Genomic DNA, 11,540 nt, shown 5'->3' on the forward strand with positions numbered 1-11,540 from the left:
TCACAGCACCTACACATCCACTAGTGGCCAAAACATAAAAGTCACCCCGAGCTGGTGCAAAAATCACTATCAGATAGAGGGGGTGGGGAGGACATACTAATCCAAACAGTTCCTGTTAACCACAAAGTCGTCTTCGTTCCTTTATCCTACCCTGACACAGATCACTGGGACAACTTTTCATTCCTGCTTATTCAGAGAAGAGTGTTTTGTTTTGTTTTTTAAAAAAAAAAAAACAAAAAAAACACACATACCAGCCTAGGCAATACAGCTATAAGACAGCAATTATATCCCACTTACAAGACATATGAGCACCCTGCAATGCTCCAAAGATTTAACTATGTAACTTCTATACCACATGCTTGTTAAGTATGAATGTTATCTACTAGGTTTTTGAAGTCTCATTTTCAGTGGGATACGATTTTAGAGAGCCCCTTTAGGGAAAAACATACACCTATGTCCGAGTGTGGATGGACACAAAAGGCCCAGTTTCAAAGCTCACTAAAGCACTTCCACCGACTTGAAACTGCAGGCCTAGGCCTGATGGTTATTGTGATATCCCAACCCCCAAACCAGCCCTGAAGGAAGCCACCTCAGGCTCCCTCCTGCCAGCAGCAGATTCTGGTACTCATCTGGAGCCCTGCTGACAAAGTGAGTTATGGACACACTGCTCCAAATTCCAGTCAGATGTTGGATTGACTCTGGTGTAAAAGCTGAAGTCACTGTAAATTTACACTAATGTTTGAGAACAATTTTAACAAATGTCTTGAATCTTACTTAGCTCCAGATCAAACTCCTAGGCCCAGGGAGATTTTTATAATATAAAGGGTAAATGTGGTGGTGTTATAATGGCGCTGAACAACTGCAGGAGTTGCAAATAAGGACAGTTTACAGGAAATTTGAAAATAAGTTGCAAAGAGTAGTCAGGAATTTTTTGGGAAGGGAGAAAGAAATAAACTCTCTAATCCTGAGCTCAATTATGAATATTGCCATTCAGAACTCGGATCACTCAGACATACAAATGAGCAGTGAATTGCAAGACACCTGCCAAAAGGAAGAGACCTCTTAAGCAATGGAAAAAACAAGTTGCTCATCCTTCCCCAAAGAACCCTGGACATCCTTGTATTTTTGAGGTATAGCATCACAGCAGTTTCCTAGTACCTATAAAATGCATTCCTGTTTCTTTTTTATTGGTTCAACTTCCCATCAGCTGTAAGTGGCAGGGAGAAGTTTATCCTATCCCACTACCATGGGAATTCTCACACACTGTCAGAAGAGCCTACACATTGACACACATAAGGCCTGTGCAAACTGAAGCGTCTTACTGAATGCTGCTGGTTGGCTTTATTCTGAGAAGTTTTCTCATCTATATTGTCCCTTTATGCTGGTATGCAGGAGAGGTATAGTGTGTGAAGACAAATTATAAAGGAAATTAGGGGCAAGCAATGCCCCCTTACTTTGTACCCCAGAGGGGGAAATTATCTCAAAGGTGTCATTTACTAATAATGAGGTACATTCAGAAGACAAATGTCTTCACTACTATTTAATGGTTTTTCCTTTTTGTGTAGCTGTGTTTTCCCAATTTGTAGGCTGTTTGCTTATCTACAACGCAAGACACACATACCAAGTGTCAATAGGGTGCAGCATGACAGAGGAACTGAAGCTGGAGTTTGCTTTCAAAAATAGTGTAACTCTTTCCCCAAGTCACTCACCAACTACAAATGTCACATGCAAGCCCTGATCACACAAGCACTTGTCTTAGCACACCACAGTAGTTCCAGCAACTTCAATGGAATTACTTGTGTGTGTGGGGCTAAGTATATTCATATGTTAGCAGGATGCAGCCTTTGTTTGCTGCTATTAAAAATGAGACCAAAAAGCACAGACACTCTCCGGTAAACTTCTTAGTCAATGTTACTTGACATACACGAGTACATAATCCCCATGAAAATATATATAGGGCTGGTGAGCAAAACAGCAAATTGAGATAGAATAATCTGCAAATACATGAATTCAACAATTTGAATATATGGGAAGAGGAAACACAGTCTGAAGAATTAACATAAATCAAGCCCCATCTTTGCATCAGTTACACAGCCACATCTTCAGAAGTTATCATCCTGCACATTTTGCTTTGAGTGTTTAAATAGAACTGGCTAATGGTTTTGGCTTCCACAGAACTTCCCCACTCAAAGATCACAATGTGCTCACTGCATAATCCATAGTTTCACAAAAAAACAAAACAAAACCAAAACACCCAAGCAGTCCTGTAGTACCTTAAAGATTAACAATTTTATTTATTAGACAGTGAGCTTTCCTGGGTCTTACTCTTTAAGGTGCTACAGGACTACTTGGGTTTCTAGTGCTAGGAAAGTCTTTACTACTGCTGACCAGATTGCCTCATTGCTTAACTTGGAGCAGAACCAAACTGCAGCACACGCACAACATGGATGAAACCCATCATGACCAATCTGCCTCTCTTTACAGGCTCACTTTTCCATTTTTCCCTCCCCTCCACTCCCCAATTCTCCTAGCTCTCAAGAAGGCTGAAAATAAATAAAGCTACTGTCCCTTTAAAGGTCCCCCCCCAAAAGAGCTTGCTTACCATACTGAAGTCCAGCAGGTCACTGAGTTCTTTGTCTGTCCCAACTGCAGCCATTCTCTGCTGCTGCTGCTGATTCATACTCCCACAGACTCGACAGTGGCAGTCCTAAAGAAAACGGTGGGGGAAGGGAAGAGATACTTTAATGACTAGAACAAACTACCCACCCCACAGACATTTAAAAGAAAAATCACTTGCAAATCCCAAGCTCCCAACTTCTGTGCCTCAGAACTCAGTGAAAGTCCTCACATGGCACCAGGAGGCAGGAACAAGCCTCCCATTGACCAGACACACTTGTATGTTTGTTTTTTGCTGCCAATTCCACCAATTCAGACCAATTCTGTTGTTCCTAACATGCAGCAAATGAAAAAAAAAAGTCAACTCATTTATCAAAGGGTTCAGGCAAGATATCATTCAGGCTCTGGGTAAGCTGGGGCTTTTCACCCCCTCCCTTTGAGGGAGTTCCCCTCCCACTGTTTTTGTCTATTTCCAGATCTGAAGAAGTGGGTCTGACCCACCAAAGCTCATCACCTAATACATTAAATAATATTTGAAGTGCTACAGGATGACTTTTTTGTTACATGAAGATAGAGCCTAACACAGCACCCTCTCTGTGAGACACACCCCCCATTCTCTTTAAAGTTTAAAAAGGGCCTGATTTCATGCCCACTGGAGGGATGGATGGGTGCTTGGCAAGTCTGAAAATCTAGCCACTAGGTAAGAGACTTAGCTACTAAACAGACAATAACCTCCTCACAAATGATGAGAAAAATAAAGGCAAATAATAAATTGTTTCATCTTCAAAGGGCTTTTTGAAAATAAAAATCTCAAAGCAATCTTGCAAGGCAGGTAAACATTGTTCTGCCCAATTTTACAGATTTCTCTTTTTTAGCCAAAGAAATCCCATCACAGCAAGAAACTATTTCTTTAGGAGGAGAAAAGGAGGCAGGGATGGGATAAAGAATTAACTCGATCATTGAAGGTCTATCAAGTACAGCTGGTCAATAATTTAACTCAATCACAAGTTTAATATTTTACATGCACATAAAACTTTTCTAAAGCATTCCCAAGAAGCACTGGCTCATCCATTACCTTTCAACGAAGTTTAAAAAAATAAATATGCTGAAATCCATCTGGCTCATAAGAGACCTTTGTCACTATATGAAAAAATAAATAGACCAGAAGATTTTTGTTTTTTAAACCTGCCTTTGTGTCATCTGTGCATCGAGCAATTACTTTTAAACTGACTGTGAAAAACACTATGTCCCCCTTTCCCTCTGCTCAGGGGGTCCTAAAAGGACAGCCCTGCTTCAGCAAGGAGCCCCCAGTCTAGCAAGTCAAAAGCAAGGCAGAGGAAAAGGGTGGGGGGTGAAAGGGACCCGTTCAACCAATTCCAGAAAACTGCAATTCTCAAAGGCAGCTTGAAACAAGGGACAAGGTTTTATTAAGATCAAAGAAGGAACTTATGCCACATGCATGCCCCCCCACAAAAAATATTTTTTTAAAACTCTCTTAGCATTTTCAAAAACCCTCCTGTTCTACAAAGCAAGACGCCTGCTCGGATCATGTAACCGAGCGAGGGCCATGGTGGGGGACTGTGTTCTGTTACACTGCAAAATAAAGACTAAGAAAACTGGAACGTGCAGGAAGGACAACAAAGGTGTGCAGCGTGCAAAACGCTTGTAATGGCTTTTACAGGGCTGAGCGCTGGAGGCAGGGGCTAACAAGTGAAGGGGATTTGTGTGTTTCCCTCCCCCCACCTCCAAGCAGCAGTCAGTGCAAACGGCGGGGTGGGGGGGGACAGGGGGATTCTGCCTCTGAAGCAAATGGAGCTGCTGGAGAGTGTTATTTTTCAATCTGAAATCATTCACAGCAGTTTTTCCGCTGCATGCCAGCGGAGAAGCCCTTTTCCCCCAGTTAACACACAGCAGATGTTCCCTTATTGCCCGCCCCCCCCCCACCATGCACTTCAACCTGAGACATGAGTTTCTGTGGGCTGCACCTTATTGCCTTTGGACAAAGGCTCCTCACCGCCACCAGCTCTCGCTCCTTTCCTCCCCGCCCCCTCCCTCCCTCCGTCCGTCCTCCTCCCCCGCCCCCAAAACCCCGTCCCCAAACTCCAGCCAAGGCCTAGCCTGCAGTCGCCCCCGAAGGCAGCTCGCAAAGCCCCCCCGCCAGAGCTGACACCACCCAGGGAAAGTTTGCAAACTACATCCCCCCTCCAAAGGCAGGATAAACAAACCCCGCTGGAGCTGCAGCCCACAAGTTTCAGACCGACCCGTGGAGGTGGCCAAAATATTTAGGCCGTCCTCCCCCCAACTTTCCCAGCGTGGTTTGGGGACAGGAGGGGGGAAAGCTCATGTTCTCACTTCGAGCCATTTAAACTAGGCTAGGAGAGGGGAACAATGAGCCTGCTCCAGGCCAGCTGCTCTTCCAGACCCTCGTTTTCACAACCCTCCCCCCCAACGCAACGCGAAAGAGGCACCAGGACCCCAGCGCGTTCTCACGCTTCCACCCACCCACGAGAGCCTGCCCAGAGCTTTTAACCTTTCCTGCAGAGCCAAGAAGAAGTTTGCAGCAGCCCAATTTGAGGGGCGGCGAGGGGGCGGTTATTGCTATAGCCCCTGGCCCCCAAAGAACCACCTCCATCCGACCCCTATTTCGCCAGGCCCTTCGGATTGCCCAGAGGGTCTGGGCTGAAGTTTACAAAGCGCGGGTGAACAATGAGCCCGTGTACGAACAGCGGCCTTTAGAGGCTTGTGGGGAAGGGATATGAGAAGACCACCCCCCACCACTCAGCTACACACCCTAAATAACCCAGGCAAGCTACAGCCCTAGGATGGGGACAATCTGCTCCATGCGCCAACAGCCTGGTCCTCCCCACCCCCCAAAAAACAGCCATCTCCATACAACCCACTTGGCTTTGTTCCCCCCGCCCCCGAAAGCGAGTCTACCGGGGCTCTGGTGCAGGGCACAACTGCCTCCCTACAGGAGTGACCTGGAAATGGGGTGGGGATACAGGGAAGAAAAGGGGGACGTGAACGCCCCCCATCAGCCTTTCGCGCGACGCTCCCTCGAAGGCTCCGACATGAAGTTCAAATGAATGGAGGGGAGTGTTTTAGTCTCCCCCGGTCGCAGGGTTGAGAAAGGAAGAGACCGAAATGCAGCGCCCCAAATCCTCCTCCTTTCCGACCACCCCCCCCAGCCGAGCCGAAGTTTGCACGAGTCCCCGCTCGTGTGCGGAGCGGTGACAATAAACTCCCCGCGGAAGGGGCCTAGAGGGGAGGCGAAGAGGGGGGGAAGACAAGCAAACCCCTCTAAACACACTCCCGGCCCCCCAAGAGAAGGGGCTTGTGACACTGCGGGCGGTTCCGCGGCGCAGGTCTCTCCGAGCTGCCCCCCTTGCCCCAGGCTGAAGTTGGCAGCAGTTGCGAGGACCACAGGAGGGACCCGACACCAAGCCCAGGATAAGGGTGGGTGAAGGACCCACCCAGCCCGTCCCTCCGCACCACTTTTACCTGCTCGGGAAGAAAAGCCTCCAAGGGGGGGAGGGGAAGCGCATGAACCCCCCGGGCGCTGCTGCCCCGCCGCCAGGGGCTCCCGGACAAAGCGGCGGCTGGCTCCCCCCGCCGGCTGCCTAGGGCCGCGCCGCGCCGCGGCGCCCCGCTCCCGTCCCGTCCCGCCCGGAGCCCGCCGCAGGTTCTATTGTTCTCTAGCGCCCGGCGGCGGCGGCGGCGCACTGGCTCCACACGGGCCGCGCGGCTCCCTAGCGGTGCAGCTACGGCCGCTGCCTCCTCATCGTCCCCCCGCGGCAAGGGCGGCTGCTGGCGCTGGGGCGGCCGGAGACAGGGGAGCCCCCCCGCCCCGCCTGCACATCGGGGCTGCTGCGGATGGGAGCGACGCCTCCCCCGCCGTATCCCTCCGCCGCGGGCCAGCTGCGCGGCGCGGGCGGGGCGGGGCGGGGCGGGGCGATGGGAGGTCCTGCCCGCCTCGCTGGCACGGCCCGGCCCGGCCCGCTCCCTCCCTCCCCCCATTCCTCTCACCCTGTCCTTCTTCCATGTCTCCCAACCCTCCCCCACGTTTCTCTGCTCTCCCTCCTGGGGTTCCCTCTTCCTCTCCACTCCCCCCTCCTTCTCCAGCCTTCTCTCCCTGGTGGTTGTCTTCCCATTTGCTCCCGTACCCAGTTCGGGGGGTTTAAATTATCCCCTCCGAAATGCCCCTCAAGGTGGTGGGGTGTAGCTGTTCCCCACGGGAGTGGTGAAGGCAGGGTAAAGTTGAGGTGTGAGTTTTGAGGGGGGCTGATCCTTTGGGAGTGCGGCAAAAAAGGGTCCAGAAATTGGGGTCTTGGGGAAGTTGGAAGAAGCAGCCGGGGAAGGGAGATGGTGGCTGGTTTGGACAGTGGGATTTGCGGGCTTTGGGGGGGTTACCAGGGAGATGGGGGAGCCCAGGGGCAGGGAGGAGTGGAGGGGTGCTGGGGGGGACAGAAGTGGGGGTGGTCATCGATGGAGGGGTGCCAGGAGGGAGGAGTGAAATGGGAGGTAGGGGGTGGATGGAGGGAGGAGTGAAATGGGAGGTAGGGGTGATAGGAAAGAAAACAGAAATAGGGGTGGATGCAGGGGGTGGAGAAGCAGTGAGTCGGTGTCCGGGGTGGATGAACGCAGGAGGGAGAGAAAAGGTAGTTGGGAGAAAAGATGAGAATGGGGAAGAGGGTTAGTGGCAAAATGGATAAGGCACTGGGCTGGGAGCCTTGGGCCTGTGCTGTGGTCTGGCTGGGGCTCAACGCCCCCCGGTTACAGCCATCCTGTTCCCTCCAGTGGGGCAGGGAAGAAACCTGCCTTAGGGAGCGAGATGCTCAGACGCCAGCGTGAAGGGCGCCCTCCCGGGCCTGCAAGGAAAGAGTAGAAGCTTGGAGGGGGCGGAGCAAAGGAGGAGCAGAGCGTGGGTGGGTGGAGCTAGGAGGAGCGGAGTGGAACTATGTTTCCTGGCGGAGGGGGACGTTGGACGCAGAGCGTAGCTGGGGCAATGGGAGGTGGCGGCGACAGCAGCAGCAGCAGCATGACGAAATGGGAGCACCGAGAGATGGAATGATAAGGCCGTAGGGCATCGTCCAACGGGAGGACCCAGTGGCCGCGAGTGGCAGATGGCTCAGCCAACCAGAGCCACTCCCCGCCCCTTGCTTGCCCTGCTCCTAAGGAGCAGGGAGGCTGGACTACGAAGTCAGAGGCGGCTGGGGGCTTAGCTGTGTCTGCAGCCCGCACCTCCCCGCTGGGCCAGGGGCTCCCGCAGCGCTGGGGTCAGGCGGAGACCTGGGTGGGGCTGCTGGGGGACGCGAAGGTTGTCGCTTTGTTCACTCCCGAGGGCGGGGGTGGGCGCTACTATTGCAGGGACTCTGTCCCTTCCACTGCTGCAGCCTGTCCGTGCAGCGGGGACCCAAATATCCTTTTGAAACGTAGCCCTATAGGCGGGCGGGGCCGGTCCCCTGGCTCTGGGGAAGGCAGTTGGCTCCTCCCTCTGCAAAGGAGGGTAGGAAGAAATCTGCTGGCCGGCCCCAACCAGTGGGTAGTGGTTTGTGTGTGTCGGGGTAGCACCTAGTGGCCTAAGCCTGGACTAGAACTTCCTTGTGCCAGGTGGTCCACAAACATAAGAAGGAGGCAGCTGGGGCCCCACGATGGTGATGTCCAAGCTGGATACGGACCAATGGGGCAGGTGATTCATGGTGACAACAGAAGAAATCCCTGAAACCCCACTTTCAGGATGGTCCGAACAATATCTGAGCTTTGTTGCTAGCTCTGCTCCCATAAACCCCTTCACCCTGGCTCTGAATGTTCCCAAGCACTGAGGGATCCTAGGCCACCAAGTGATGTAAGACCAAGATACTTAGATTGTAACAGAGGGGGCTTGATTGTTGTGTGTGTCCAGCACCCTGCACACAGGGGTCCTGGTTTATGTGGAGTCTATATGCAGTACAGTTAATATTTTGATATATCCATATATTGATATATTTTTAGTGCTACACCTTCAGATTTTGCTCTTTCAGTTTCCTTTAATTTCCATTTTTAACTTTGTAACAATGCTTTAATATGTAAAAGCCCTTGGGGGAAGCTCTTTGTATCAAAGATGTTGATAAAAAATTCAGTCCTCTTGTTAAGTTTGCCACCTGGTGTGAACGGGTGATGGGCTGTGCGTAGATTTCAGGTTCAGTTGGAAACCTGGAGGACTTGCAACAGACAATTGCTGCTCCGGGCATCTTCTGCTGACATTATGGTCATCCTCATTCCACAAGGAGGAAGGGATATGTCAGCAGAGGGGGTTTGGCCCTGTGTAGAGAGGCCAAATGTCGGGTAAGCCTCTCCTGACAGAACTGTTGGCAGGAGATAGGCATGTTGTGCAAAGTATTTGTGTATGTCTTGCTGATGGATCTCTTCAATCTAGACACTGCCAGAGTCAGTTTGTTCCTAGATTAGTGTTTTAATAAAATAATTAGTCTTGAGAAACATTCTTTATCTTGTGCTTCATCTTTAGCTCGCCTGTCCTGACCCAGTCCATAGTTCCAGTAGCCATTTCTCTGCAGGGATAGGAATTAAAGGAGTTGGCACTGGACAAGTTCCTGTCAGCTGTAGATCTAGGAGTGTGTCCTAAGGCTTCTCTAGGCACAGAAGTTGTGCCATAGTGTCTGTGTGCATTAATGGGAAGTGGATGTGCTTACTGTGTGTTGAATTGGTACAGGCCACTTAAATCAAATGTAAGTGTCCACACTCACAGCTGCACAGGTTTGAATTCCCACCTTCAGATAACCGGGTGTGAGTGAAGGTTTGTGTTACCCACATTCTTTCAGCAGTTTCTCTCTCACTGTGGTTGTCTTATTCTCTGTTGCTTCAGAGCTTGGGAACTCCATGAATGATTTTAAAGATCATGTTGGCTTCTTCATGAGTATCAAAATATTTACCCATGCCCAAGTACTGGCAAGGATTTCCCACTTTTGGCAGCAGCATCCCTCTTTCCCAGTGACTAGGCAACACAGGCTAGGACCTGCAGATACTTCCATGCAGGCTAGAAACTTTGCAGATTGAACAGGCAAAGGGGGTGGGATGGGTTGCCTTCTGAAATACCAGAGAATGGCCTTTTAATACAATTTTGGCTGGCTGGCTGTAACCAGAACCCACTCCTTTAGGGCTGGTGTGATTTCTAACTGCACCAGGTATCTAACCAAATCAGTAGACTGCTGGGAGCCAGGACTCTTAAGTGCAGGCATGTCTTATAGCAGGGATGTGGGAAATGGGGAGCCGTGTGTGTGTGAAATTTCGTAAGGGGGTGCAGCATGATGGCTACTAGGTCTTAGGCTCATCCATCTCATTAAAAATGTTGAAATAGGCTAGTGTTTTTATGTAGGTGTATTCACATTTATACACCCGTTAATAAAGCTTTTGCAGTCATTTCTTACACATACTGAAAGTTCTTTTCCCCATATGAACATAACCAAAATTTCTGTTGATTTGGATGACATTAGACTGGTTGGGGGAGGGAGCTGCTAATTGGAGGGACAAAAACTAGAGCCTGATGTAAAAAGTTTGCTCACCCCTGTTTGTAGCATGCTGTACTGAAGTTAAATAGGAATAAGGAGGTGGGCACAAAAACAATCTGAAACTTACGTATGACTGTTGTGGGAGAGAAAGTGATTTTATCTAATCTTACAAAGTCTACCCCAGTACAAGAGGAAGGAGAACAAATGGACCTGGGTTCCTGGGACCTGGAATGGATTCTGGGGGGAATGAGATTCAAACAGACACTGGACAACGCCCTCTCCCCTCAATTTCTGGTCACCCTGACCTAGTTACAGACCATAGCTATCACTACAGTGTTCTCACTTGTAAAAGGGGTGGCTTTCCATTTCCAGCCAGAAGGCCCATTTTCTTGCCAGGTGCCATGTTCTGCTGTGGTGCTGCTGTGACAGATGTTTTAATTTTCACTTTGAAAACCCCACTTTGCACCCAGCATTGGCTCCTGTTGTGCTGCCAGCCATCACCTAAAACTTAAAGGCAATGTTTACTGGAACGGGGAAGGAAACTGCAGCCATTTAAACAGATGTGTTGAAAACATCTCCCTCGCATCCACGTTAGTGCTCGTTTTCCCCAGAGGGGTAAGGGAGTCTGTGACTCTTTTAGGTTTGGGCCCTATTTAATTATCACAGAGCCATCTTGATTATGGGAGCAAGATGTCCTGGTGCTGGGCCATTGGCCCTTCTGCATCCCAGGGAATTGCTCCAAGACAGGAATTGAAGTGGTGCCAATCATACACACACATGCCCAGCCAGCCTTGAAAGCGAGGGGATATGCACAAGTACAAACACAACAAGAAGTCCTGTGGCATCTTACAGACTAAGATATTTTGGAGCGTAAGCTTTCGTGGGCAAAGCCAAAATATCTGTTAGTCTATAAGGTGCCACCGGACTTCTTCTTGTTTTTGAAAATACAGACTAACACCGCTACCCATCTGACACTGGTCAGGTGCAAACAACAGCTTTGCTGGCCTCTCCTGTGGGTTTGCTCCTGGATTGCTGGAAACAGGGTGAAGGAGCCATGTAAACTGACCAGGCGTGGGGTGGGCCCCATGCTGAGCTAGTCCCCACCATGCTGCAGGGGTGGCCAGCGAGCATATGTCTGCCCAAGCCAATCCCCTCTGCAGTTTGCTTGTGCTTCAAGGCTGCATCCTGCCTGCCATTCCCTGTCCCCAGCTCTGCCACTGCCCCTTGGGCCGGCTTGGTGCCATTTCCCTCCTCCTTCCCTCTGCACTTTCTCGTCCAGCCTCAGTGGCTCCTTTCCTCAGTAGGCAAGCAACAAATCCATCCACCTGGCCAGGATGGTTCATAGAGCATGGGGAGAGGGAGAGAGGCATGTAGGGCAGCATGCGAAGGTTGCAGCGCCCCTTTCCCAGGCCTTGTTTA

At 50.4% G+C, this 11,540-nt stretch overlaps 1 protein-coding gene across 7 annotated transcripts in view; it reads right to left on the minus strand.

The window, feature by feature from the left end:
* TCF3 (transcription factor 3) overlaps window positions 1-6,480 on the minus strand; it is a 141,675-nt gene extending 135,195 nt beyond the window's left edge. For 4 of the 7 annotated variants that reach the window (XM_074978466.1, XM_074978462.1, XM_074978463.1 and 1 more), the window contains exons 1-2: window positions 6,118-6,478; window positions 2,603-2,707 (exon numbers count right to left, since the gene is read on the minus strand). In XM_074978466.1, the coding sequence (XP_074834567.1) occupies window positions 2,603-2,680 (78 nt within the window). In that variant the 5' untranslated portion in view covers window positions 2,681-2,707; window positions 6,118-6,478. Of the gene's footprint in view, window positions 1-2,602; window positions 2,708-6,117 lie in introns of all 7 variants that reach the window. The other 3 variants (XM_074978465.1, XM_074978464.1, XM_074978467.1) reach the window with 2 other exon arrangements.
* Between the last annotated feature and the right edge of the window lie 5,060 nt (window positions 6,481-11,540).

The sequence above is a fragment of the Carettochelys insculpta genome, chromosome 27 (assembly GCF_033958435.1).
Source record: "Carettochelys insculpta isolate YL-2023 chromosome 27, ASM3395843v1, whole genome shotgun sequence".
Taxonomy (NCBI): domain Eukaryota; kingdom Metazoa; phylum Chordata; order Testudines; family Carettochelyidae; genus Carettochelys; species Carettochelys insculpta.